The 27,628-nt window shown below is 48.3% G+C and overlaps 1 protein-coding gene across 3 annotated transcripts; it reads right to left on the bottom strand.

Annotated features, from left to right (window-relative positions):
* Positions 1–166: 166 nt before the first annotated feature.
* TGM5 (transglutaminase 5) lies at positions 167–25,777 on the bottom strand. Of its 3 annotated transcripts, XM_013993101.3 has the most exons (13): positions 25,602–25,777; positions 20,531–20,710; positions 20,135–20,380; positions 17,787–17,905; positions 15,349–15,477; positions 14,574–14,751; positions 5,524–5,662; positions 4,701–4,804; positions 4,356–4,595; positions 2,808–3,170; positions 2,165–2,325; positions 862–995; positions 167–703 (listed from the first exon to the last, which is right to left on the bottom strand). In XM_013993101.3, the coding sequence occupies exons 1-13, from the start codon at positions 25,609–25,611 to the stop codon at positions 550–552; spliced, it is 2,157 nt and encodes a 718-aa protein (XP_013848555.3). In that variant the 5' UTR covers positions 25,612–25,777; the 3' UTR covers positions 167–549. The 3 variants fall into 3 exon arrangements, with proteins under 3 accessions (XP_013848555.3, XP_084828653.1, XP_084828658.1); XM_084972527.1 differs by lacking the exons at positions 17,787–17,905; positions 20,135–20,380; positions 20,531–20,710; positions 25,602–25,777 and adding an exon at positions 15,594–15,731; XM_084972532.1 differs by lacking the exons at positions 14,574–14,751; positions 15,349–15,477; positions 17,787–17,905; ... (1 more) ...; positions 20,531–20,710; positions 25,602–25,777 and adding an exon at positions 13,933–14,235.
* Between the last annotated feature and the right edge of the window lie 1,851 nt (positions 25,778–27,628).

Genomic DNA, 27,628 nt, shown 5'->3' with positions numbered 1-27,628 from the left:
TTCATAACCCGCTGAACTACAACAGGAACTACTCTTTTTTTTTCCTCAGTAAATATTTCTTGAATGAGTAAATGGGCTCAGGCAGTGAAACAGTAGAAAACTCCCAGCCTCCAGGGAACAGGTGGGAGCCACCGTGAGGAAAGTGCTGATTGCATGGGAACAAAGATGAGAACCAGGACTGAAGTTTAATGGTACCGTGGAAGTAGCCATTGCAACAACAAAGTGACAGTAAGCTGCTTAGCCAGTCTTTTTCTTTTCTTGAAATCTGGGTGTCAGTAAATCATGGGCAAGTCCAACAATTCTGGACTTGCAAGGCCAACCTCACAATTCTGGATGGGACACCATGGATTCCCTGGGTCCTGAACAGGGTCCTGGGGAGTGATGCAAGCAGCCCAGGGGACCCTTCATCATCACCTCCATCATCTCCTCTGCTACTCAGGTCACAGCCTGGAAAAGCCTCTGTTTGGGTGGGGAGTGGCACAGCCTGCATTTGAACTTGCTCTTTTTCTGAAGCGTAAACTCTGTGCATCCAGTTCATTGTCTCGGAATTTATAATCCAAGGTCTACATAGATGTTCTTGTAACCCTTGATGTCCTTAAACTTGTCACTCCGCAGATTTGCTTGGATCTGCCTTTGGCCACTCTTGAAGGGGACAGTCTCCAGAGTGAGGCTGGCTCTGTGCTGGGGTTTGAGGACGCCAATGCTGCAGCAGAGAAAGGAGAGTGTCAGAAAAACTAACCCACAGCCCTTTTCCACTCAGCCACAGGCCTCCCCTTCCTGGTGTCCAGACAGAAGGACAACACTCGCCCACCCCCGCCCAGGATAAGACGGGAGGGAGGGCCAAGTGCTCCCGGCACTCACAGGACCCTCTGCTGTTTCCTGAAGAGACCACTTCCTTCCACAGTCAGCACACAGTCCGCAACTGGCTCTGAGAGGGGGTTTGAAAATATCACCTGTATGGAGAGTGGCTGGTTCACAATGGCTGCCCCTAAAACCTGAACAGGGAAATGCAGAAAGGAGGGAGCAGAGAATTAGTCTCACATACACCCCACCTTCAGCTCCCCAAACATCTGTGGAGGGCACGGTTCCCTAGATCTGTTGCCTGAAGAGCTAGACCTCCATGGCCTTTGTTTTCCAACTATGAGTTACTTAATGGGTTGTCATCAACATTTTAAAAAATGAACTAGAAGAGAATATCAGTCTGCATCACACAAGACATTTGTTAGGTGAAACTTTCAGTTCACTTATACATGTATGGATGTTTGTGTTAAACATTGTTCCTCCACCCCGCGTATGGAAAGGTCTCATGAATTGGGAATCTCCAGTAATGTTTCCTCTGCTCTAAGGATTTCATCTGAGTGCGAAATAATCAAGAGCTTCCAAAGGATTCTTGTGCACAATTCCAGTGGATAGAATCTCCTTTGGCAGTTTTTGTCTGTTTCTTCTTCTTGCAATCCGGGTCCACCCCTTCCTCCCGTCTTATCATAACTGGCTCATTTTCTTTCAATCCCTGTGTGTGAGTCAAGGGCCATGGATCATTCAGGGCTTAGAGAGAAGGAAGCAGCCTCAGGAGTCCTGGAGGCACCTTGGGACTCCCTCCCTAACAGACTCCAGTGGACTCCATACACCAGCAGGGGGCACGGCAGGCTCACTTGGCAGGGTCCCAGAGGCTGCTTGGCCTTGGGGAGGTGGCCCTGGAAGGAAGGGCCCTGTGAAGCGGCTCCCTCAGGATGTCAGAGCAAGAGGGTCCTTGGAGGCCATCTAGTCTAATCAGATCATTGACAGTTCACGATACAGAGGTCCAGGGGCTTGTCCAAGGAGGCATCACCAGGAAATGGCAAATCAAACCTGAGCTGACCTTGGAGCACTGCTCTTCTCCCACTCAGCACCCTCCCATCTGAGCTCATCTCCCCTCATATTGACCCTGGGGAGGGCTGACAGCCAGAGGAGGCACAGGAGAGGGGTCTCCGTGGCAGCTGCTCAGAGTCCACCCCTAAGGCCTTTCATGGTGCAAGAGAATGGAGACCTTGTCCAGTGTTTCCAGCTAAACCTCCTGCTCCTGGTGCGGGGGGGGGGGAAAGGGGGGGCGTGGGGGGTATCTGGAGGCACCAGAAGAGGCAGGGGCTGCTCCCCAAAGAGGGCCACGTGCAGGGCTCTTGCTTACATTTATCATGATGCTGGGATAGGCTAAGGTGATGATCTTGTTCACCAGGATCTTCTCCGGACTGTTCTTCTCTTCGCCCAGGGCACTAATGCGGATCAGCTTGTCTGTGGACAGGTACTGGCTGTACTGAGAATAAGGGATTTTGCAGGAATGGGTCTTCGCTAGGGAGAGAACACAGAATGAGGTGAGACTCACTGTGAAAATCAGCTGGGCCTTCTGATCAGGGCCCTTTCTACAGAGAGGAAGGGGCCAACGAAGCAGACACTCGGCTTTCAGATGGAGAGACAGAGAGGTGAAATGGCTTGCCCAGTGTCATTCTATTGGTAAATGCGTGTGCACGGAGGCTCTAACCAAGGTCTGGATGGCTTCAAAGCTCAGGTTTTCCGCACCACCCCAGGCCATATTCTTTCAGGTAGTAAAGGAAGGACTGGAGGAGGAGGAGCAGGAGGAGAAAGGAAAGAGAAAGAGGAGACAAGACAGAAGGTAGGAAGAGAAGGAGGACTCTCTGTAGGAAGGGACACTAGGAAAAACGGTGTCACAGGGGTCTGTCCCCAAATCCTTGTTGGCTGGCGTAACCCCACTGGCATTTCCATAAGCCACTCTGTGCACACAGACTGTCCCCATGCCCATCCCTGAGCCCTACCTTCTTCAGGAGCGAGTGTGAGGAAGGCTGTGTCCTGCCAGAATGGAGGCAGGGGGCTGCCATCATGCAGCAGGGACTGGGCACTCAGGTTCACTCTGAGGTCCTTGAACTGGAGCGACATGTTGAGCGCCAGCAGGACAAACCTTATGTCCCGGCCCATATCCGGTGGGTCAAGCAGCTGGAATTTCAGGGAGACTTGGACAACATCACTGGGCCGAAGGGAAGGCGTAGCCAGGCTCCGAGGACTGTCCCTCGGCGGCAGGGACCCGGAAGGTTGCAAGTCCTCTCGGAGGGAGCCTTGGGACCCTCCAGCTTTCAGCTTCTGAAGAGCCTTCAGGAATACCTGCCTCTCCTGGGGGGAACCTGGAAGGGCAGAGCACAGCACTAGCTGTGGGCCGGGCTGACCCGGGGGCTGAGCCTTGCCTGAACACCCTCAGCAAGGCTCCACTGGCACTGTAGCGGTGTTAAAAACCTTCATTTCCAATAACAGAGGCTTCCTTCTCCTTCCTTCCAGTAGTTCTGGAATTGCCCCAGTGATAAACCACTTGTCCTTGAATCCTTGCCTCAGGACCCACTTCTGGGCACCCCAACCCGCATGACCTCAGAGAGGATGGGAGTGGAGGGGATGCTGGTCAGTACCCATGGGTGTGTCCAATGCTTGTTTCTTATCGTGTGGCTCAGACACTGGAGCTTCTCTGTGTTGGCCTCAAAGTTCCACATGGACAAAGCACAGACCCTCACTTCCTGGTGCTCCCAGGAACCTCAGGTACCCCCACACAGAGAGGTGCAATGGCTTGCTCAGCCTCATTCTACTAGTAAATGGGTGCACTGGGGCACCCACACCACCCGACACACATAGTCCCCCTTCATTCCTGCTCAGATCCGGCCCCTCATCCTGCCTCTGGCCCTCTCAGATTGCATGCTTTTGCTTGGCTCCCTGGTACTTGAAACAGGTGGGTGGTCTCACTTTCCAGGAATTAGTCTACAGCTGACTGAGTTAGCCGCTCTTTGCTCCTGCTGGCTTGGGTCAGAAGACCCTGCCAGGTCCCCACCTCTCTGAACCATCCCCTGCACAGGATGGATGTAGGCGTGAACATTTGGGTTCACTTTAGCCTTGGTGCTGGCTCTGGTCTGGCCTGTCCACCATACACCCAATAGAACACAATGAATCAGTAACTTTAAATTAAATTAATAAATAGGCGAGAGTTGACTCAACCCCCTGCTATCTTCAGTGGAAGGCTGATTTTTCAGGAAGGCGGGGCGAAGAATTCCTACACTGTTGATGGGATGCCTGTCGATGGCCCTGTACTCAAGGAGACCCTCTTGTGGAGGTGCTCACTGGCCTGTGGGACGTGGGGTGGTGGTGGGCATGAGGCAGTGAGGCGCTGGGGACACCCCACCTGGAGCCTTAAAACTAAAGGGCTGAGGAGACAGTGCGCCTGGTCCCAGCCCCCTAAGGGGGCCACCCCAGTTGGCAGGGAGGGTCCCTGGGGTGAGGGTGGGGTGCCCACGGGACACGGGCTCCTGCAGTGGCCTGGCTTGGCCTACCTTCTCCGTACTTGTAGTTCTCCGTAATGTCATCCCGCTCATTGCTCTGGATGCCCTTCGTGCTAATAAAATTGCCAACAGAACTGGTGTCCTGGTGAAGTTTCTGCTCCTTCCCTCTGAAGACCAGCCAGGACATGCAGTCAGCATTCACCATGGAAAAGGCGAAGGCGGTGTCATAGTTCAGATCCACCTCACCCTCCTTGATGGCTCTGACGGAGGCAGGGCCGCAGCAGTAGAGACCTGCAGGGGAACAGAGGGGCCTTGGCTGGGCTGCGGCTGCTGAGCCGGCCGGGCCGGGGGCTGTTTCTGTGGAAGTGGGCCCTGCCTGTCCTCTGAGGGCCTCACCGTTGCTCGTCTCCTGAGGCGTGGCATCCAGCACCTGCCAGCCTCCGTATCCTTCGGGAAGGTCTCTGCGGGCCATCCAGCACTCGTTCCAGACGTGGAAATTCCTGGGGGTGAAGCCAGAGGAACTGGTGTCAGATGAAGCTGAGGGAGATTCTGCAGGTCTTGTGCTCCTTCTGGAGAAAGGCAGGGATGATGAGGGATGGACGGCTGGATAGAAAGACGGACAGCACACCGCAGGCCTTCAGGCCTCTGTGGGAGACAGGTGATGCCTATTCCACCTGTGAGCCTCATCTTGCCCGGAAAAGAGCTTTCCTATTTGTGATCGAGAGGGAAGGCTTCCAGAGCCAGCAAATGCTAAAACCCTTCACTCTCTCTCAAAAAGCCCTTGTGGCCCTTTCCTGTGTGTGTGCTGCTGACTACAGAGGCAGTCACAGCCTCTGTGTCCAAAAGGGAGACCCCAGGCCTCCTGTGGTCCAAGCCACAGGCTGAGGATTAAATGCGGAGGCGACAAAGAGGAAACCACCCCCCCTGCCCCCATCCAGCCCCAGGGCAGAGATAATGAGACGATTCTAAACTCAGAAAATCCAGAAATTATCACAACCTTGTAAATCAACTATACTTCAATCAAACTATAAATAGCATAAAAGGATAAACTAAGAAAATCTTTGAATTTGTGTTCAGCTGCCTCCCAGCTGTAGGGTTGGGGATACTCAGCCTTGGGTCTGGTGGAAATGGAGGCGTGGAGGGCAGCAGGGTTGCAGGCACAGTCCTGCCCGGCTTCCTGCTGGTAGGGTTTGCCCTAGAAAGAGAAGTTGTCTCTCACCAGACAGTGTCTTTCTTCTTATTCTCCAAAATCCTGCCTGTGTTGTCATAATACTCATCTATGATCAGGTTTCCGTCTGTGTCGTGGCCAGAATCAAAGTTGGTGATCACGCGGGTGGGGATCCCCAGGCACCTCATCACTGTAGAAAGGGCAGAAAAATCTCCTGTTGGCTGTGGATCCCTGGACTTAGGGCCCTGGGCTCAGGACTCATGCATCTGACACCTGCAGGACCAGAATGGGGCCCTGGGTTGACAACATGTCCAACCTTCCTTCCCGCCTTCCTGAGCTCCTCTCCCTGGGGCTCTGCGCAAAGGTGAGGCTGCTGGTTGTTCAGACCAGCAGTGCCAGGGCCGAGAGAGCATCTGGCAAGTTTGGGGTTCCCCTGGCCTGGCCAGCAGGATGAGAGAGGCAAGCCTCCTGCAAGACTAGGCAGTCTGACCCGTCTCACTTCTCTTTTGGCCATAAATCTCCATCTTCCCATCTCCCAACCAAGTAGCTGGAATTTCTTCCCTCACGTGGTAAGGATTAAGACCAGCGGATTCTTAGGCAATGAGTCCCACCACTTGCATACCCCCTTCTCTATGGGTGTATTGGCTGGGAAGCTTAGCAAGGAAAGTATCACAGATCCGGCCAGGAAGGGAAGGAAACCATATAACAAAAGACTAGGAAAGTAAGAGTCTGTACCTAATGGAGAAATTATTGAAAGGAGGTCGAATGTTGTCTTTATTCCTGAGGGGGCATCCCTTCCCTTTGCCAGTCAGCTTTTTTCTTTGCCTTCTGCCATATTTTTTCCCCAATTCTGCACTCTCTTAAGAACAGCAATATGACCCAACCTATCCCACCACCAATGCCCTGGGGACCCCAGATCCTTCAAGTCCAAAGGAGACAGCCTTCAATAATAATGATAATGATAACCACAGATTCTGCTATCCTGGCACTGTGTTGCACGTATTTTGTGCTCAGGACAACTCTACATGGAAGCTGCTATTATCCCCATTTTATAGACGAAGACTCAGAGGGTAAGAAAATTTGCTACCTTGACTATAGCCACATAGCTGGGAAGCAGCAGAGCCTTGCTGCTAAGCTTGTACCCAATTCTGAGCCCACCTCCCACAGATGCACACAGTTCAGTGTTCTGGTATTTTTCACCTTATTATATATCCCATGTATTTTTCCCATGTTTTGATACATTGCCAAAAGCAAGATTTCTAGCAGTGTTATTTTTACATATTTGGTCGGGTTCTCATTTTTCCCCTGGTAAATAACTCTGTGAGGGACATCGCTGTACATCATTTTCTATTTTCCCCCTTGGAAGAGATTCTAAGAGGTTAAATGACTGAGCCAAAAAAGAGGGATATTTTTAAGCATTCTTTAAAATACTACTGTCATTTTAAAAATATTTATAATTTGTAGTTTAGATACTCATACGAAACAATTGCTTATAGATTTTAGCTAGGCTCCTTTTTTTATGTTGTCACAAAGCCACTTCAGGCCAGGGGTGGGGACACACCTCTGGATGCAGCCCAAAAGGGGAGGAGAGAAGCCCAGAGGGGAATCATGTGCCTCCCTGGAGCAGCACGTCTGCACAGGGCCAGGGAACGAGGGCAGGGAGTGAGCAGAGCTGACAGTGGGTTGTGGGTGGAGGTGACTTCCCTCGAGGGGAGGGTGAAGGTGGCAAAAGCTGCCACTGAAGGAACATGAGACAGGACTGAGGCAAGAGCATGCCAGTGACTCAGGAGCACTGCCTGGGCCCATTTATGCTAATTACAGTGAGGAGGGTGGATAACACTTAGGATAATAAGAGCACATGCCAAGGAGAGGGGCACGGAGAGCAGGGAGCAAGCCTCCAGTCTTCACCATGATTGATGAATTCATGAATGGCCACTTGAAGTGTTGAGTGTGGAGACATGGCAGGATGGGCATGTTCCCACCTGAGCACAGGTCATTGATTTTGTGGCACTCTATGTTCTCTACTAGACATGGCACAGGATGTGTAATGATTTGTTTACGAGCCTGTCTTCCTGAGGGTAGGAATTATGTGATATCCATCTTTATTGTTCTATAGCCATTAACAAGACAAAACCAGGCCTATACTGGTGCCTCTTTGCGGGACGGGTAAATGGATGTCCCCATGAACCTTGTGTCCATTCTGGCAATTTCCGACATCAGCACAGCACTGTCCTAATGGCTGTGCACTGTGCTGTGGGTGCCACGTTTGACTGTCAGTAGAGCATAAGCCTTGAGTGGTGATGGATTTGCACTGATCCATCCTCACTCCTTTTTCATTGTGGCTTGTGAGAGGACTAGACAGAGGAACCACAGTAAGGCGACAGAGGGACAAGAATGGCTTCTTACAATGGGAGGAGGCTTTAGCTTCAGTATCACATGAAGGGAGCTAACTATGTTCAGATCTGGACAGCTGCGCACATACATGTTTCCTGGGGTGTTGCCCCCTCTGCCCTGTTTGCTCAGCCCCTCTGCAAAGAGCTCATCCTGTATTGTGGCTTCATCTCTCACTTTGTGCCCATGACTCCTGAATTTGAATCTTGAACCCACATGGAGACCTTGCTGTCACCAAGTGCATCCCCAGCTGAGCTTATCCTTTGTTTTTCTCAAGTTGCCTTGCCAGTCGATGACATCATCATCCTCGTAGGTGCCAGGCATGGTGCCAAGCACTGCTCAGGCATAATCTCACATAATCCTCTCCACAACCCTGTGATCATCCCAACTTCAAAGAGAGGTTGAGGTCACATGACAGAAAGAGGAGCACCAAGGCAGATTTAAACCCTCGTTTCTCTAATCTCAAAGCTCCAGTGCTTTTAACTACGAGCCACAGCATTGCACCTTCACTAAACTAAGCAGCAAAGCTTCATTCTCAGTGCACCTTCCTCTGTGAAGTTTTCACGCATTACTCTGTGCCACACTCATCTCCTTTCTCATGTCTTACTTAATTCCAATCACCAGTGCCACACACTGAATCCCTGGATGAAGCTCTCTCTGATTTCATGGATTCATCTCGTCTTGTCAGCCAGATTACAAATCCCCCCTAGAATAGGGCTCAGATCAAATACTTTTCTTGCAATTCTTCATTCCTAGCCCAGTGGCCCAGTGCTGGCCAGAGTAGATGCTCATTGAATTTGTGTTGAAGATAGGTTTGTTTTGTTTTGTTTTGTTTTTGTCTTTTTAGGGTTGCACCCATGGCACATGCAAGTTCTCAGGCTAGGGATCAAATTGGAGCTGTAGCTGCTGACCTTCTTCACAGCAATGTGGGATCTGAGCCGCATCTGTGACCTACACCACAGCTCATGGCAACACCATATCCTTAACTCACTGAGAGAGGCCAGGGATCGAACCCACATCGTCATGGATACTAGTCGGGTTTGTTACTGCTGAGCCATGATGGCAACTCTGAAGATAGTTTTCTTTTACTTTTTTCTTTTTTTTTGGCTGCACTTGTGGCATATGGACGTTACTGGGCCAAGGATTGAATCTGAGCCACAGCTGTGACCTACTTTGCAGCTGTGGCAACACCGGATCCTTTAACGTACTGCACTGGGCCAGGGATCAGACCCACACCTCCAAGCTGCTGCAGTCAGATTCTTAATACTTTGCACCACATTGGGAACTCCAAAGATAGTTTTTTCGAACCTCACTTCTGCAGACTATCAGTCTTGATGACTCACAGTTTGACCTGGGACTCAGGTGACTCTTTCATTGATAATTTTGTGGGAGCTGAGTCCCTTGTAAAAGATAGCCCCCATAGAGCATGTGTGTTTGTGTGTGTGTGCACATACATGCATGCATATTCACACAGTGATTCTTGGGCAAAAGTGGTCAAGATCTCAGAGCCAGAAAAGACTGTTAGCATTCCTAAGGTATATTATACCACCCACCCTCCTGGCATTAATTGCTTTGTCTCTTCTCTCAGCCATTTGGCACTTATTCAGTGACAAATGTCAAGGCCCCATGGTGAACCAGGCAGTGGCTTAGATGCTTACACAAAGACGAAAGACAGTCCTGCCTTCAGGAAGCACAGCCTCCCTTCTGACCATGACGGACACCGCCATGATGGTGTATTAAAACATGGAGTCTGTTTCAGGACTGGCTGTGAAGTCTTCTCACTAGTTCTTTCCTCCTCTGCCCCATGTGGAAATATGCCTCCAATTTGATAAGAGAAATCAGTGCAAAGTTCAAGTTCAATGTATCAAAATGCATTTGGTCAGCCTTGCTGCCACACTTGCATGGCTTATACCGAAGAATAGAGTCAAAGCCCTAGCTAATAGAGTCAAAGTAATTGCATTTGAATGTGATGATTTTTAGCATCTTTTAATTTCCCCCTGGATGCATTAACCTTGCAAATGGTAAATGTATTACTTCCTGTTCGTCCTCTCATGCCTTTAATAGTCCCTTATAACCGAGGTGGTTATATTGCCTTTGTTTTTCAGATGTACAAAGTTATATTGGAACAGCTCTCTTATCTCCAGTGGCAATGAAACCTAAAACTTCTCTAAAAAATAAAGTCTATTTAAAAAAATTACCAAGCAAGTAAAAGAGTTTGTAAAGAAGCCAGAAAATATGACTCATAAAGAGAAAAAATGCTCGTAGAACTAGATCCACAAATGACAGATGTAATGGAATTAGCTGACAAGGACCTTAAGACAGCTATTTTAAGTATTATCAATATACCCAAAAAGATAGGAACATAATAAGAAAGATGGGCGATAGAAAAAAGACCCAATGGAACTTCTAAAGTTGAAAAATACAGTATGTAATACAAAAAACATAATGGAAAAATGTTGCACAGAAAGATATACTTTTTTGTGAGAACACATTCAAATACCATGTTACATATTAAACACATCAAAATATTTCCCTCTTGAGGAGAGAGATGAATAGGAGTGGGTTATGAGCTAAAAGAGGGAAATCAATTAGTTAAATAATTAATTTTTTAAAAAAGAGGGACCTGGATGTACCCTAGCACCCTAGTGGGTTAAGGGTCTGGTGTTGTCACTGCTATGGCTCAGGTCACTGCTGTGTCACAGGTTCAATTCCTGGCCCAGGAACTTCTGCGTGCCATGGACACAGCAGAAAAAAAAAAAAAAAAAGCAACCTGACAGACCTATTATGATACATGCCATGAAATGAGAAACATGATTAATAAACATTCCAAAGGAAAAAGGAGGGAAATAAAATGAAAAATTGGTAGTGAGGATGAGGAGCTGAAGTTTGAGGGATGTCTGGAAACATCTTTTGAACAAGACCCAGCCTGACCTCTGCAGCCCAAGTACTAGAGGCTGAAACAGTATCAGACTAATTATGAGAGCTAACACTCGTACAAAGCTAAGCATGTGCCAGACAATTTTCCAAGTGCTTGCCTTATCTTAACCCACCATGCTGCAAGGGAACATGCCATGGAATCCTTGATAAATCAGTAGAGAGTCACAGTCAATTTGTGCTTAAGCCAAAGGCTGAGGCAAAAGTAAAGCACCAGGGCCTTGGCTGAGGTTCCTTCTTTGAGGATAAGGGCTCATTAAAACCATGAGGACAGGAGTTATTGTACTGAAGTGAGGATAATGAGGTATTTTAGAGGCCACTATATACCTGAGTGAGAAGAAATCTTAGCTGACGTGTGACCCAGGAGTGTTCAAAGCAGTTTTAAGCAGAGGACTCTACATGTGAGCCATATCCTAAGTGGGGATCCAAGATATAAAAGATGTACAGATGGGGTAGTTTTGGGTGAAGAAAGGAGGGCCCCGCCTTAAGCACACAGTCTCCTCATTTCCCAGCTACTTCTCACAGCCCTCTCTGGGGCTCCAGGCCAGGACCCAACCTGAAGAAGAGGTGATGATGCCCACAGGTCTGCTCAGAGTCCCAGCCCTCAACCCAAGCACGCTGCCCTCACCCCCTGTGCAGCTGTGGGCAGGTACAGATCAGGCACATTCCCAGGATGCCTGGCTTCTCCTTTTTAAACAACTTTACCGGGGTATAATTCTCATACCACAAAATTTACCCTTTTAAAGTGTACCATTCAGTGGTATATTCATAGGCTGTGTAACAATCACCACTGTCTAATCCCAGGATGTTCCATCACCTCAGACCCACTAGCAGTCACTTCCCATTCTCCCCTCCCCCAACCCCAGACAATCACTTCTCCACTCTCTGTCTCTAAATTTGCCTATTCTGGGCATTTCACATATATACAATCTTATGATAGGTAGCTTTTGGACAAGTGGCTTTGGGGAGAAGTTTCAGGTAATATAGCATCACTGTCCCCTCTGTTCCCCTGTTACAGAGCACAGCAGCCAGGCTACTCAGCCAGGGGCTGTGGGGACTGGGGAGGGGGGACCTTGTCACAAGAAGTGGATGGCCAGAACAGGAAAAGCCTGATTACTGAGCACCAGAAGGGTAGGTCAGGGATTTCTCTGAAATTCCCAAAGTAACAGCCAACTAAATTGATGTCAAGGAAACAGCTGTCCCCAAAATTATAATCCCATCTTATCTTTGATGCATGCAAAGTCTTCTCTGTGTGATTTTTCTTGCAGAAGTCAATATGCTGACATTATTAAAATGCAATAGAGGGGCTCAGAACTGCAGAGGGGAGAGGGCACAGCTGAATTAGACGAGAGTCACATGGTCATCTTAAGCCTCAGTTTTCTCATCTGAAAAACGACAGTAACGATATCTACTTTGAAGGTGGTTGGGAGGATCGGAAAGTGCCCAGCATGTGCCTAAAGCACAGGAGAGGCTGGGTAAATGGCAGTGTCTAGCATCATTTATGCAAGAGTATAGCCTAGGGATTAGAGCCAGCCAGACCTGGCTGTGAGACCAACTCTGCCACTCAATTTCCTCACCTGTAAGATGCAGACAATGATAGAACAGACCTCAAAAGGTCATTTGGGGACTCAAACAAGGGGATCTTAGTTAGAACTTATTGAACACTCACTGTAGCACGGCATTATTCTAAGCACTCTCCATGTGTGCACTCACTCAACCCTTTCGATAACCCTAAAGGCAGGTACTATCAATTTCTCTATAGAGGTCTAAGGAAACTGAGGCACAAGTTAAATGACTGGCCCAAGGTTACTCAGCCAATTAATGGTAGTGTCGTATTTGAACCCAAGCAGTCTACCTCCAGAGTCTACATCCTTCATTACCACTCTACCCTGGCACCAAAGAAATACCCAGTAAATGTCAGGTATTGTTCATAATAACAATAATAATAATTTTAAAAAACCCAGGCTTTGGCTACTGTCTTGGGTTAAGGATTTGGCTAAATCCTTGACTTTTACTAGAGGATTGAGGCTGGGTCTTATCCATCTTTGTATCCAAGGTTTTTAGAAGTACAGTACCTAGCATAGGATAAGGACGCAATACGTTTCATTGGATGAGTGAATGAGTTTTTCAAACTGACAGACATACTTATTCACCATGGCAACCCTGTTGGGGAAGGCTGGTGTGGATTAAGCTGCAGGTGGACCAGGCCATGCTTGACCCACTTTACCCAGTCCTTTGCTTCCCAGGTCACTAAAGGGCCATGATTCTCATAAACATTTTAATCAGTCTGCTCTCATTGCATAATCTCTACCCACTGGCTTCACCTCTTTCATCACTCAGTTCCAGACAACCACGTCCAAACCCATGGCCCTCTCCCTTTATACACACACACCTGGCCCATTAGACTCTAGGGTTTTCCAGGCCCAGGAAGCTTCCCTCTCTGTCGTATACAAGATCAATCCATTCCCTGCCTTCAGTCCTGTACCTGCTCCCTGGATGTCTCAGACACCCTGGTTCACCCAAGCATCTGTGACTCTGGGCATCAAAGCTGTTGAACTCCTAGTTCCCTACCCCTGGGCAATGAAAGCCTCCAACTCCAGATGGGGTTCTGCAGCTGCAGAGGAGGAGGAGTTCAGGACTCCCCCTCGCCAATCTGCGTGAAGTCACCTCTGTGGGTGTTGACAGAAACCTCCTGGTGCCCTTGAGTAGAGGGCTGGCACCTGCTGCTTTGCACTGGGCTCCACAGGCAGGGTTCCTCCAAGAGCCTGGAGATGGGTCCAGCACACACATAGACACAGACAGCGCCAGACTTTGTGTACAGGGAATTTCTACACTAAAGGCCTGAGTCCTCACTAAACACCAAGGTTGTGGGCAGGTCTGGCTTCTCCGGATTAGACTAAAGTCCTGTGAGTTAAAGCCATACCTGGCCTCTTTCCCCGGCCAGAAAGAATAAACTTCCTGGTTGTGACCCAAGTCAGGTGCACAGATCTGTATGTCAGGAAGCTGAGAGCCAGCCTAGGCATGGTGAGCAGGGTGACGGCCAGGAGTAGGTTTGGCCCTGGGTGAGGCAGAAAGACTCTTCCTGCAACCTCCAGCATGTAACTCACTTCTAGTGTTACCTCCCTCAGTTCTCACCTTTTGCTTCCTCCTCTTGCCACCAGCAAACCAATTTCCATTTGTCTTCTTTCCCAGTGCCTGTTTTTAGGCTTTTCTTCCACAAACGTGGCATTCACTCCCCATCTGAAAAGCTGCCCTGTCATTGTCCTCCATCCCCTGACTCGCTGGGCTGCGTCAGGCCTCCAAGCCTGCTGAACATGTGACAACTGCTGATTCAAGGTCACAGTCGCCATCTGGCTCTGGCCCCTTGGCCCATACCCTTGCTCAGATGCACGCTTCCCTCCCCCGTACACCTCTTCATCAAGCCCGTTCTCTGGACTTAAAAAGGGCACCAATCAGTCTGTAAGTTTTCTAATTACTTGGACTCTCACATCAGTCCTAGGTTAGACCTGGACAATTCCCAGCCAGGCTCTTAGAGTGTTCTGCCAGGCTGTCCAAGTTCAGAAGGGAAGGGCGCCAGGTTCTGAGAAGTGTGTGATTCCCACCTCGGAACCATCCTCTTAAATAAACTCAGCTGTGTGAAGCCTGAGGTCAGTGATGAGACATTTTGCTCCCTTGCTGGAAGCTGTGTGAGATTCCTGGGACAAGCATGGCTCAGAGGTCTGAGACATGAGCCGCTGCACTTTCTCTCTTTCCATGGGGCCCTTTCCACTCCCTACCTGTGCACATGACAGCAGCAAAGACCCAGCACTGCCCGTAGCGCACGGGCTGGCAGCCCGTGGCGTGCCACTGCTTCAGGATGGCCACGCTGCCCGTCCACTCTGCGGGGTTGATGCCGTCTAAGTAATTCTCGCTCCAGTTTCCATTGAGCACTCCGTTGTCATCGTTGCTGTTTATCTGAAGAGAAGCCATATATAGAAGCATGAGAAGCAGCCTTTTCCTCAACAAGAGGTGAAGTGTGGGTTGCCTGAGACACAGGAGGTTTCAATCCCATTTTACCTTCCAGATGTGCTGTAGAAGGGGTTAAATGGGAAGCCAGATATTCTGACAGCTGTTATTTAGTTTATTATTCCATTCTCTTGACTCTTCCTTCCCCCATCCCTGCAAAGCCAGAGCTTGGCTCTAGGAGCTTTTGAAAATATGACAGAGCAAAAAAACAAAAAACAAAACAAAACAAAAAAACCCCCAAACCTTAGGAACAAGACCATTTCCCGAACCAGAGCTACACTCAGTCTTTCCCAAAACGTCCAATTTGGAATTGACAGCAAATTGGAGAGGCAATGGCTCCCAACCAGCTAATTCAGAGCTCAGTTGAGAAGACCTTTTACCCACATTCTTTCATTAGTCTCATCCGAAACTTTACCAGATGGCCCCTGCCTCTCAATTCTTCAGTCCCATGTTGCAAGCGAGGGGCAACCCCGAGTGGGCAGGGCCCCTGCAACTCCGCCCCCTCCCTGGACACGCCCTGGTGGGCGGAGCCAGAGCCGAACTCACCATGGCGCACACGACCCTGCTGATGTAGACTGGGCTGCCCCGCAGGGCACAGTCTGTGGCTGGGTCGATCTGGAAGTTCAGGCTCTTGGCTAGCAGTTCCAGGCAGATGTCTATGATGTTCTCCTCAAACTGCGAGGGGAGATGCAGAGAGGCAAGGCATCGGTGCTTACACATGTGGATATGGAAAGAAATACACGACCCACCCCACCCAGCTCTCCAGTGGAGTGTGTTTGTGGAATACGAACCCACTGGGAAGGAAACTGTCCAGCGGCACAGCTGTGGAGCCTCTTAGGCAGGGCAGGGTCTTAAAACTCTGGGTTCACAACTTGCCCTGTTTGTATGTTCTACTTGTCAAATTCCTGAGGTTTTTTTCCCAATGAGTCAGACTGCCTGAAAAATCTGTTTCTCCCTCTTCTCCCCTTTATCTTCACAGCCCTGGAGCTCCCGGAATGTCCTTGCTAAAGCCATGTTGCCTCAGCTTCCACCCCCACCTGCTGACCCAGCTTATCATTGGCAGCTAGTGCAGAGGTGATGGTACCGACTTGCCATAGTGCCTGTGATTCAGTGGGGCTCTGTATTGACTCATAGCATGTGGTTTATGAAAAATTTTCACCCAAGGCAGCCTGATTCTTTGTCCTTCAGGCTTGGCATGAATGCCACTTCCTCCGAGGCCTTCCCCAAGCCGCGCCCTGGTTTATCTCCACAGCTGTGGCTACACCTCTTCCTCATCAGACTCAGTTACAATGATGTAGCCAAGGTCTGCCCTCCCTGCCTGAATGTGTGCTGCGTTCCTCTCAGCACTTCTCACAACTCTGCACCCAGACCTGGCATATATTAGGGACTTTGTTGAATGAGAATAAATGATTGCATTTATTTTCACGAAACACTGGGCAATAAACAGAATTAAGAAGCTTCTCTGAAACATCTTCTCCAGGGGACAATTTGATCAGTTCACTGTTATGTTTTAAAATATTCAAGGAGGGAGTTCCTGCTGTGGCGTGGTGGGTTAAGAATCTGACTGCAATGGCTGGGGTCACTGCAGAGGCACAAGTTCAATCCCTACTCAGCTCTCCTGAGCATCACAATAGGTTAAAGGATCCAGTGTTGCCACAGCTGCAACAGCTGCAGCTCAGATTCAGTCCCTGGCCTGGGAACATCTATATGCCACTGGTGCAATAAAATAAAATAAAATAGCCCCCATGGTCTACAGAATCAAAGCTCTAACCTCCTCTAAAGGCACGTAAAACCCTCCCTGACCCGGCCCCTTCCACCTCTCCTGCCTCGTGTTGCAATACCACCCCATCACCCGCTGCCTCACTGTTTTTGCTCAGGCAGCACCAGATTCCTCATAACCCTGCAGCAGGGCAAACCATTTCTCACCTTTGTGTCTCACACTTCCCCTCTGTCTAGGATATTTTCTCCATGTTCCTTCACTTGGCTAACTCAGCTCGAGTTTCTCTCGGGTTCTCCACATCCAACCCTGTGCTCTTCCTCCCAGGCTCCCAGAATGCCTTGTGCCTGGCTCTCAATCTTCACATAGCCCACTGCACAATAAGTGACCTAATTAAGGGACCAAGTCTCCACTTCACTGGGGGCTCAGGGAGAGTGTTTGATTCATTTTCATGCCTCTAGCACCCAGCACCCTTCCTGGCACTGGGTTTTGGGGGGCACCTGCTGTGGGCTGAGCTTAAAGTAGGAAGTGGGCTTTCAGGAAGGTGGGAGTTGCAGAGCATTGCAAGTAACATGATGCTATTTTTTACAAACAAGATCACATGTTTTAGAATATGTGTAGAAAACCAAACATAGAGGAACACACACTTTGCTGGTGACAGGGCTCAGAACAACTTTAATGTTCTAGGCACCTATTTTTATAACCTGTAAAGTTTTAAAAGCAATTATGTGTTAGTTTAATAATAAAAAGTACACAATGAGAACAAATAATTGAAGAGGCAATCGCGATGGGGCAGGAGATGCACTGTTCCCCATCAGCCCTGCTCCTGGCTGAGACATTCAGCGGACAAGTTTTCCTCAGTGTGACAGAACTGACCCTAGGGTCTGTCACCTGGGGTTGTGAGGATGAAGTGAGTGTGGCAACTGGGGCTCCACTGGAAGCACTGTTAACAAACAAAAAGCCAGGTGCCATCATGGCCACTGTCACTGTGGTCCCTTCATCCTCACCCTCACACTCAGTGAGATTGCTGGGTGGTGCCTTCAGCTTAGATCCTGTGTCTAAATCAGACGTGGTCAGCAAAGAACACCTTCCATCTTTCTACAGCTGCTGCCCTGGCTCCCTGGGGTCACAGCTTACATCTTCCTGGTGTCATGGAGTTCCCATTGATTAGCAATTTGGGGTGAGCCTCACGTGAAGGGCACCACTCCCACTCCCCGCTCCCCAAGAGCCCAGGGCTGGAAGGGCCCTAAGCAAGGCTGAGACTCACCTGTCCATAGTTCCAGGGGCAGGGCCGGATCCAGTTCTTGTTTCCCTGGTAGATGAAGCCATAATCGTTCACGACGTATTCCTGCCTCTGAGGCTCACTGTCCAAGTAGACAGCGTCCTCTGGGAAGCACAGGGGAGGACACAAAGTAGAAAAGTCATGTGGCCCTTCCTGCCCCATTCCCAGCTCCCAAGGGCCCAGCACCATGTAACTCAGCTCTGAGGAGAGAACCAGGTGACACCAAGGGGACCATGAGGGAGGGATCTTGGGGAGGACCCCCCGCCCCCAATCAACACTAGCAATAGGCTCAGTATGAACATGAGGTAGAAGTAAAAATCTACCATCGGTGGAATTTCTTGGTTTGGGTCCTCTGCCCCAAAGCCCCTGGGACCCATTCTCTACTCTCAATCCTCCCTGCTCTCTCCACCCGTTCCTCCTGCCTTCTGCCCACACTGTCTGCTGTCTGTGGAACTCTCCCTGCCTTCAAGCAGATTGAGAAGATGGGACTTGTTGGACAGGTGGTGCTGGGATGTTCTTTGTAGCTTCATTTGTTTAAGACAAAAGCTAGAAATAGGCCACATGCCCATAAATAGGGGACTAATGGAAAATATTTGGTGCATCTTAACAGTGTAGTAATGGTAGCTGTTAAAATGAATGTGCTGATGAGAAAACATGTCCAGGGGAGTTCCCGTTGTGGAGCAGTGGAAACGAATCTGACACGGAACCATGAGGTTGTGGGTTCGATCCCTGGCCTTGCTCAATGGGTTAAGGATCTGGTGTTGCCATGAGCTGTGGTGTAGGTTGCAGATGTGGCTCAGATCTGGCATCGCTGTGGCTGTGGCGTAGGCCAGCGGCTGCAGCTCTGATTGGACCCCTAGCCTGGGAACCTTCATATGCTGCAGGTGCAGCTCTAAAAAGCACAAAAAAAAAAAAAAAATAGAAAAGAAAAAAAAGAAAACATGTCCGAAGTTGAATTGTTAAATGAAATGAGCAAGTTAGAGTATGCTATATATTAAATAATCCCATCTGTGGTATGTATTGTATGATCACACACACACAAACATTTATGCATGAATTTGCATTTGATAAAGCATAGAACATTTTTGCAAGGCTACACAAGAAAATCTTGACAGGATTATCTCTGGTGGATAGAAGTCGGAGATTAGGGTAAGGTTTTACTTTTCACTTTAGGCTGATCTTCCTTCCTCACTCCCTCTCTTTCTCTCCCTCTCCCTTCTTTTTCTATTCTCTTATTCCTTCCTTCTTTCCTTTCCTGTCTTTTGTTTTGTTTTGTTTTGTTTTCTTTAGGGCCGCACCTGCGGTACATGGATGTTCCCAGGCTAGGGGTTAAATCGGAGCTGTAGCTGCGGCCACACCCTCAGCCATAGCAATGCAGGATCTGAGCCATGTTTGCTACTAGACCACAGCTCATGGCAACGCCAGATCCTTAACCCACTGAGTAAAGCTAGGGATAGAACCTGCGTCCTCATGGATGTTAGTCAGATTCATTAGCCACTGAGGCACAATAGGAATGCCTCTTTCTTGTTTCTTTCTTTCTTTCTTTCTTTCTTTCTTTCTTTCTTTCTTTCTTTCTTTCTTTCTTTCTTTCTTTCTTTCTTCTTTCTTTCCTTTCTTTCTTTCTTTCTTTCTTTTTCTTTCTCTCTTTCTCTCTTTATTTCTTTCTTGGTTTTACCCTGTACTTCATTCCACAAATTTTCAATGCAAGATAATTCTTATTACTCTTACAATGAAAAAACTGAAGTTAACTTTAGAATGTATGATGAAGGTAGATGCTAACAGTATCAAACTTAACTGTAATAGTTTTCTTTTTAAGTAAAGATGACTTGGTTTATTTTAAAATTCTAGATTAAAAAAAGAAATAGGAGTTCCCGTCGTGGTGCAGTGGTTAACGAATCCGACTAGGAACCATGAGGTTGCGGGTTCGGTCCCTGCCCTTGCTCAGTGGGTTAAGGATCCGGCGTTGCCGTGAGCTGTGGTGTAGGTCGCAGACGCGGCTCGGATCCAGCATTGCTGTGGCTCTGGCGTAGGCTGGTGGCTACAGCTCCGATTCAACCCCTAGCCTGGGAACCTCCATATGCCGCGGGAGCGGCCCAAGAAATAGCAACAACAACAACAACAACAACAACAAAAAGACAAAAAAAAAAAAAGAAAAAGAAATAGCAAGATCTTTTGCCGTCCTTGGTGGCGGCTGGCCATGGAGGCTGAGTGCATGGGATTGGGGAGGTCTGTGGGGGTAGGGAGCAGGGGTCTAGAAATCCTTGGTCCTGACTCTCTGTGGCACTGACAAAGGGGAAGAGATGTGGGACCCCCACACGGGTGTCCCACCTCACCTGGGCACCAGGGGTTGAAGAGCAGGATGAACTCGCCGAGCTGGTAGGCTGTGACAGGCCCCTGCAGGGACTCGATGTGAACCTTCAAGAGGTACCGACCCACGGCCGCCATGGGTGGGGCACACAGGCTCACCTCCATGGAGGCGGCCCCAGTGGCCTCCAGGGAGGCCATCCAGGGGCTGGGGCCACCATGACCTGCCAAGCTGAACACAGCCCGAGTGCCCTTGGCCACGTCCGGCAGTGGTCCTGAGAGGGAAGCAGAGCTGAGAGCTAAGACCCTGTGCCAGGACCTCCTGGCCCCTGAGAATCCCTCCAACACACACAGATACACACAGACACACAGACACACACACTCACCCACACACACGAGCCCTGCCAGCCAGCCGTGGTCCTCACCAGTATCAGCCACAAAGATGATGTTGTCCAGGCCAGGCTGGAAGGCCCGGTTCCTGAAGTACAGGGTGATGATGAAAGCCTGGCCCCGGCGCACGAGCAGGCGGTCGGAGCTGATCTCCTCCGTGTGGTGCCGCACATTGTTCCAGGAGCTCTGGAGGTCGATAAGGGCCACCTCCAGCCCTGCAACAGCATGGCCGGGGGCAGACAACAGAGCAGGGATATGGGGCCTGGCCCAGTCCTGTCCACCACTTACTAGTTGTGCAGACTTGGAAAAGAAACTTAGCCTGTCTGAGCCTCAGTTTCCAAGTCAGTAAAATAGAATCCATAATGCCAGCCTTATGGGCGGGTGTGAGGATGAAATAAAGCTCTGTTCATGCAAGTGCCTCTTTCTTGCTTCTCCCGGCTTCCTTCCCTGCTTCTCTGACCTTCTGCCCTCTTCTCCCGTAAGGAGGTACACAGTTCTTTCCCTGTATTTGACTCCTTTTGTAGGCCTGGCCTAGTCTGATTGCCCTCTTCAGCCTAGAATGGCTCCAAATTCACTCTGGTATTCACCTTCTCAGACTTAAGTGAACAGTTTCACTTGTTCCCATACCAGCCTCCAGATGTGGGAGCAAGTCCCTGGGGTCGCTGCCCCTGGTGACTGTCCTTGGCGAGGACAGCCCCAGAAAGGCCAACACCCAACCTTCTGCAGCTTCTGCGAAAACACAGACTGACCTCACTGTTTTCCAAGTGTGCGTCCCCTAGAGGGCTCTACTTCTGACCTCTCCATGTATGGCATGGTTCTACCCTGGTCCACAGGCACACCCTTAAATCATGGTTATCTCCCTCATCTTCTTCTCAGTCTGTATGCATTCATGTGTCGTAAGTCCCTTCACTCCTTCCCTTAAAATGTCTGTGGTATCCATTGTGTATCTGTCCACATTAACATAATTCTGACCTCCTCTCCTCACTCCTAGTGACAGTCACAGCCTCCACCAAGTCCCTGTGTCCTGTTTCTCCACATCACACCCCCTCAGCACCCCCCACCTTAACACATCAGCAGATTATCTTTCCTCAAGACAATGTGATTTTGCCATCCTTTTGCTTTACAAGTCCTGTGATATCCCACAGCCCACCATACAATAGGCACTCTCCTTAATCTGACACGAATGACCTTGAATACCTCTCACCGGTCCCAGCATGGGCCCTCTCCTCCAGCCAGTCTGTCCCCAAGCGAATGGTAGCCCTACCTGACAGTGAATTTTGATCCTATTAGAGCCACAAGTCAGAAGGCTCCCTCACTATCTGATCAAATTCCACCTGTCCTCCAAGGCCTGTTAAAGACCCATCTCCTTGGGAAGCCTGCCCTAGCTGGCCCACCCTCCTTCCCACCTCTCACTGATCTCCACCTCTTAACGGCATCACTCCATCACTTGCAGAGAACCTAACTGTTTAGTTGACAAGTTAATATCATGCTCAATTGTTCATTTACATTAACAAACCTTTACTGAGAACCTACTAGTTTTAGCTCAGCATGAGATGTTCAGATCGTTTTATAGTTACCTCTTTAATTTGTCTGCCTTCCACCACTGAGGATAGAGATCTAGCTATTTTGTCTCTGCTGTATCTAGACTTTAAGAAATATAAGGAGTTCCCATCGTGGTGCAGTGGTTAACGAATCCGACTAGGATCCATGAGGTTGCGGGTTCTGTTCCTGTCCTTGCTCAGTGGGTTAACGATCTGGCGTTGCTGTGAGCTGTGGTGTAGGTTGCAGATGCGGCTCGGATCCCGCGTTGCTGTGGCTCTGGCGTAGGCCGGTGGCTACAGCTCTGATTAGACCCCTAGCCTGGGAACCTCCATATGCCGCGGGAGCGGCCCAAGAAATAGCAAAAAGACAAAAAAAAAAAAAAAAAAGAAAAAAGAAAAGAAATATGAACTAAATATTTGATAAAAATCCGAAAATGACTTATACTTGTAAATCATATATCTAAGGGACTTATATCAAGAATGCATACAAAATTTGACTAACCGAATAATTAAAAAACAAATCACTCAAATTAAAAATGGGCAACCGATCTGAATAGTCATTTCTCTAAAGAAGAGAAGCAAAAGGCCAATAAGCACATGAAAAGATGCTCAATGTAATTAGTCATCAGGGAAGCGCAAATGAGATATCACTTCGTATCCACTAGGACAGATCTAATAAGGAAGACAGATAATAACGGGTCTGTGAGGATGTGGAGAAATTGGAACCCTCATACACTGCTGATGGGATTGTCAAATGGTGCTTCCACTTTGGAAAACAATCCTCAAAATGTTAAACACAGAGTTATTATATGTCCTAGTAATTCCTAGGTAAATATACCCAAGAGATAAAAAAAAAGTATGTTCATACAAAATCTGTACATGAATGTTGATTGCAGCATTACACATTACAGCACCAAAGTGTAAGCAATCCAAATATCCATCGACTGCTTAATGAATGAGTGGACTGTATAGCCACACAATGGAATATTATTCAGTCATAAAAAGGGATGCTGAATATTCTGTAACATGGATGAAACTTGAAAATGTGATGCTAAGTGGAAGAGGCCAGACACAAAAGGCCACATGTTACAATCCAATAAAATATGCAGAATAGGCAAATTCATAGAAACAGAAGTAGATTTGAGTTTACTAGGGGATGGGGTAAGAGGATCAGGCATGATTACTCATGGGTATGGGGTTTCTTTTTTGAGGTGATGAAAATATTTTGGAACTAGTTAGTGGTGATACTTGGAAAACTTGTGAATTTATTTAAAAAAATCTACTAGGTTGCATACTTTAAATGGGTGAGCTCTATGGCATAACAATTATACCTCAATAAAGCAATTATAAACAAATATGAACCAAATCAACCGTACCAAAATGCCCTAATAAATATTAAACTTTATCTTTTTAAACTTAAGTTCTTTTTGCTATTGTTAACATGCACCTTTCTCATAAACTGGTTGTTTTATTATTGTTATCATGAAAGATATATAAGCATTGGTCAGCATGTTGTAGGCACTGATGTTTGCTAGATTGAATACAGTTCTCTCTCTTTTTATTTATTTATTTATTTATTTAGTCTTTTGTCTTTTCAGGGCAGCACCCATGGCATATGGAGGTTCCCAGGCTAGGGGTCTAATCGGAGCTGTACCCGCCAGCCTACACCACAGCTCGCAGCAATGCTGGATCCTTAGGCCACTGAGTGAGGCCAGGGATCGAAATCGTGTCCTCATGGATGCTAGTCGGATTCGTTTCTGCTGAGCCATGATGGTAACTCCCCTCTATTTTTTATATAATCACCCTGAACTTAATTCAGATTTCAGATTCAACCAACACCTGTTGAGGGCCTGTCTACTCAGTGCTGGGTCCTGTCCTAGCCACTGTAGGACAATTTTCTCCTGGAATACTCCCCACAACATTGAAGGGATGAACTATCACGTCATCCACACATGAAGGCGAGAAAACAAAGGTGTGGGGAGATTAAATGTCTTGCCCAAGATTAAACCTAGAGTAGCTGGCCCTAGTCCAGTGCTCTTTCTATTACCCAAGACCTACTGCCCACTGCTGGCCTTCATTCACATTCCAAAAGGACATATGACCCACTGCCAACTCGGAAAGCACCGGGTTTTTTCCTGTTAGGAAGAAGAAGCTCACTCCTTTTGGAGACCAAATGACTAGACAGAGATTGGCTAACTGGCCGTGATTCAGGTTGGGCACATGACTCAAACAACTCAACAGGTGTGGCAGCAGCACTGGGGCCAAATTTCCTCCTATGGATCCATCGTGTGTCAAGTTCATCTCTGCCTAGAACATAGGGATTAGTCTTCAGCCTAAACATCAGATATTCAAATAGGAAGTACATTTATCGTTGGGCATATTTGTTCTCCTTGATGTGAGGGGAGAATGGGGTGAATTGATCAGGGAGGTAGAAAGGAAATCATAGGACAAACCTTTAAAATAATTGATCTATCGGAGAGAGACATTCCCACAGGAGCACAAAGAGACAGAGGTAAGAATGTGCACTGCAGCCTTGCTTGTGTAACTGGAAAATGGGAACAACCTAAATATCCATCAGTAGAAGACTGGATAAGTAAATTAGTTATAGCCATACTCTGGAATGCTATGCAAAGTGGAAAATATTGAGGTAAATCTATAGGTACTGAATGCATGGATAGAGCTCCAAGACAGACTGTTTGATGGGGAAAAAAAAAATCAAGTTGTAGAAAATATGATGATACCATGGATTTGTCATATAAAAAAGCCACACAAGCTTATCCTATGCATTACATTGAGTGTATATATGTGAATACAAATATATAGATAAAAGACTGGTAACAGTGGTTTCTCTGGAGATGAGGCTGAGGTTGGGGTGGCAGACAGCGAACTATAGGTTTATCTGAAATGATTGCTTTATTTTACTCCAACTGTGTATTCATTATATTTCTTGTGTATTTAAAATATGTAAAAATTTAAAAACAAAAAATAGTAAATGAAGCTGAAACTGTTATGTTGTAGAGCTTCTAGCTCATTCTAATAAATGGTTTCCACTAAACATTTACTCTTCATAGCAGCTCTAGAGAGAAGGAGTTGATACAGAGAGAAGAGTGGTAGAATGATGAGCTACAGACCCCCCTGAGGTGGAGGAAAAAGAGAAAAATGAAGCTTCAGAGTCTAGAGGTGGAAGGAAACTTTAAGATGATCCAGTCCAAGCCCCCTCACTGAGGGCTGGGAACCAGAGAAGCGCCTTGTTTAGTGTCAAAGAGTCAGCTATGGCAGAGAGGGCAGGGACGCTGACCCCTCATCCCTGCCCTGCCCCATATCACTGGGCTGTGGAAGCAGGTGAGTTGCACTCAGCTATTTAGCTTTGTTTACCTGCCAGCCTCCACCTCGACTCCTGGTTCTCAGGCCACCAGTGAATTCTGCTCTTTCTGGGGTTTCTATTCTTTCTGCCTCTGTTCTTTATTTACTCCTTCCTTCCTCTGAATCCACCTCCCCTTGACTTCCTACAGCCTCTCTGTTTTCCTTGGCCTAGAGACCCAGCAGCTCCCTGGGCCTCACCTACCTTGTGCCATGGTCACTGCCTCTGGTCCCCCGGCTGCTCCCCAGAGAAGAGCTGGATGATCTGGAGCCTCAGGAAACTGGTCCTGGAGTGTCTGCTTCCCTTTCCATCCCCAAGACTCCTGGAGACACTGAAGGCGGGGTGGCTGTTGCACTGCCACCTGCTTACTGGGCAGATTGCAACTGGTTTTCTCACTTGCCTTCGGGTTTTTCTTGGCAGGGCTGCTCAGCTGAAAGGAAGTGTGGAGGCCAATGGACTCCCAGGGCCTTGTGCCATGTGGGCCTTTGGCAGCTCTTGGGCAGTGGGGCATTCCCTGGCTGTGCTGTGGTGGGGAAGGAGCTGATGGGGCCTCTAGAGGGTGGCAGGGAACCACGGCCCTGCAGGTAGGAGTAACAGGGTCCCAAGACTATGGCTCAGATAAGAGCTCTCAAGCCTAGAACTCTGCTTGGCACCTGGGCACTCTCTTTTCTCCTGAAGAGTTACTTTCTGGGCATCAAATGCAAAACAGAACACACTCTGGATCACCCTTGGCATGACTTTTTGGTATTTGTGTTTTAGCGAAGATACTGTCTTGAGGGAGACCTGCTGTGTCCAAGGTAAAGCTTGAATAAAAGCAGTAGAGGAAGAAAACTTGGGGAGATTCATGGAGGGGTTTTGGAAATAGGTGAGAGGGGGGGAATGCCAGTGATGACTCTGATTCTAGCAACAAGTTCAAGTCTTTGGAAAAAGAAAAACACAGATGGGAGAACAGAGACCGAAGGAGGGGGATAGGCCTCCTCATAGGGAGGGGGTTGGGGAGTTCCAACCGTGCCTCAGCACGTTAAGAACCACCTAGTATCCATGAGGATGCGGGTTCAATCCTTGGCCTTGCTCAGAGGGTTAAGGATCTGGCATGTAGGTCGCAGACCCAGCTAAGATCCTGCGTTGCTATGGCTGTGGTGTAGGCCAGCAGCTGTAGTTCCAATTTGACCCCTAGCCCGGGAACTTCCATATGCCACACCTGTAGCCCTAATGATAATAACAATAATAAGCTTACTAATTCAATAGAAGGCACGGAAGGGGGAAGCATAAAAAATATAAATGGATACAGATGCAGAAATAAACCAAACTTTACCAGCAATCATAGTCAATGTAAAGTAACTTGTCAGTTAAATTTTCTGATTTGATTTTTTAAGAAAGCTGATTTTCTGCTCTAAAAAGTAGCATATTTAAGAAAGATGTTAGCTTGGATGTAGTTGAAGCTTGGATCTGCTGTGGCTGTGGCTGTGGCCAGAAGCTGCAGCTCTGATTCAGCCCCTAGCCTGGGAACTTCCATATGCCACTGGCGTGACCCTAAAAAGAAAGAAAAAAAGTAAAAAACGCGGTGGGATGGGGTGCGTGTGACCCTCGAAGCCCCTACACCCGCACCAACCCTACCTTTTCCTCCTGCTCCCCCTTCTTCCTGGGTCCCTAAACGTCTCTCCCCAGGAACCTCACTCACCAGCATCCGCCCTCCCTCCTGTATTTGGCAGTCTCTGTCCCTAGTCAGCTCTCAGGGTGTGTATCTCTCACATGTACAGTTCACTATCTGACACTCCTGCACCCGCCTTCCATCCAAATGGCATTCCTCCCCTCTCCCCTGCTTCCTGTGTCTCTGGTCTTGGCCATGGAGGATGGTGCCCACCCCGTCACTTGGGGGGAAACTGGGATGCCCTCATCCTTCACCTTCTTGCCCTCTCTTAGCCCAGCAGTGGCTGAGCCCCGTCTAGTCCAGCTGTGATTATCTCCTAAAACTGGCCTGCTCCCTGTACCCTTGGCCCTGCCTTCACTTACCTGGACGGCAACTCTTAGCCAGTCTCCCACTCATTCTTTTTCTAAATGAGTCACCAAGGTAAGTTTTATGAGGTGGGAATGTAACCAGGCTGTTCTCTGCTTAAGATCCAACAGGAGGAACATTCCAAACTTCTCAACATCACCTTCAAAGCCCTTCATGATCTTTCCCTTCTCACCTGTAGTCCAGGGAGAACAAACCCCTTCCGTTCCTGGGTGGA

Source organism: Sus scrofa, chromosome 1 (assembly GCF_054392235.1).
Source record: "Sus scrofa isolate SSC_HxYL_T2T_F1_AM1 chromosome 1, Sscrofa_HxYL_maternal_Yorkshire_Landrace_v2.0, whole genome shotgun sequence".
NCBI lineage: Eukaryota > Metazoa > Chordata > Mammalia > Artiodactyla > Suidae > Sus > Sus scrofa.
The sequence above is the reverse complement of the archived record's forward strand: the minus strand, read 5'-3'. Positions and strand labels throughout refer to the sequence as shown.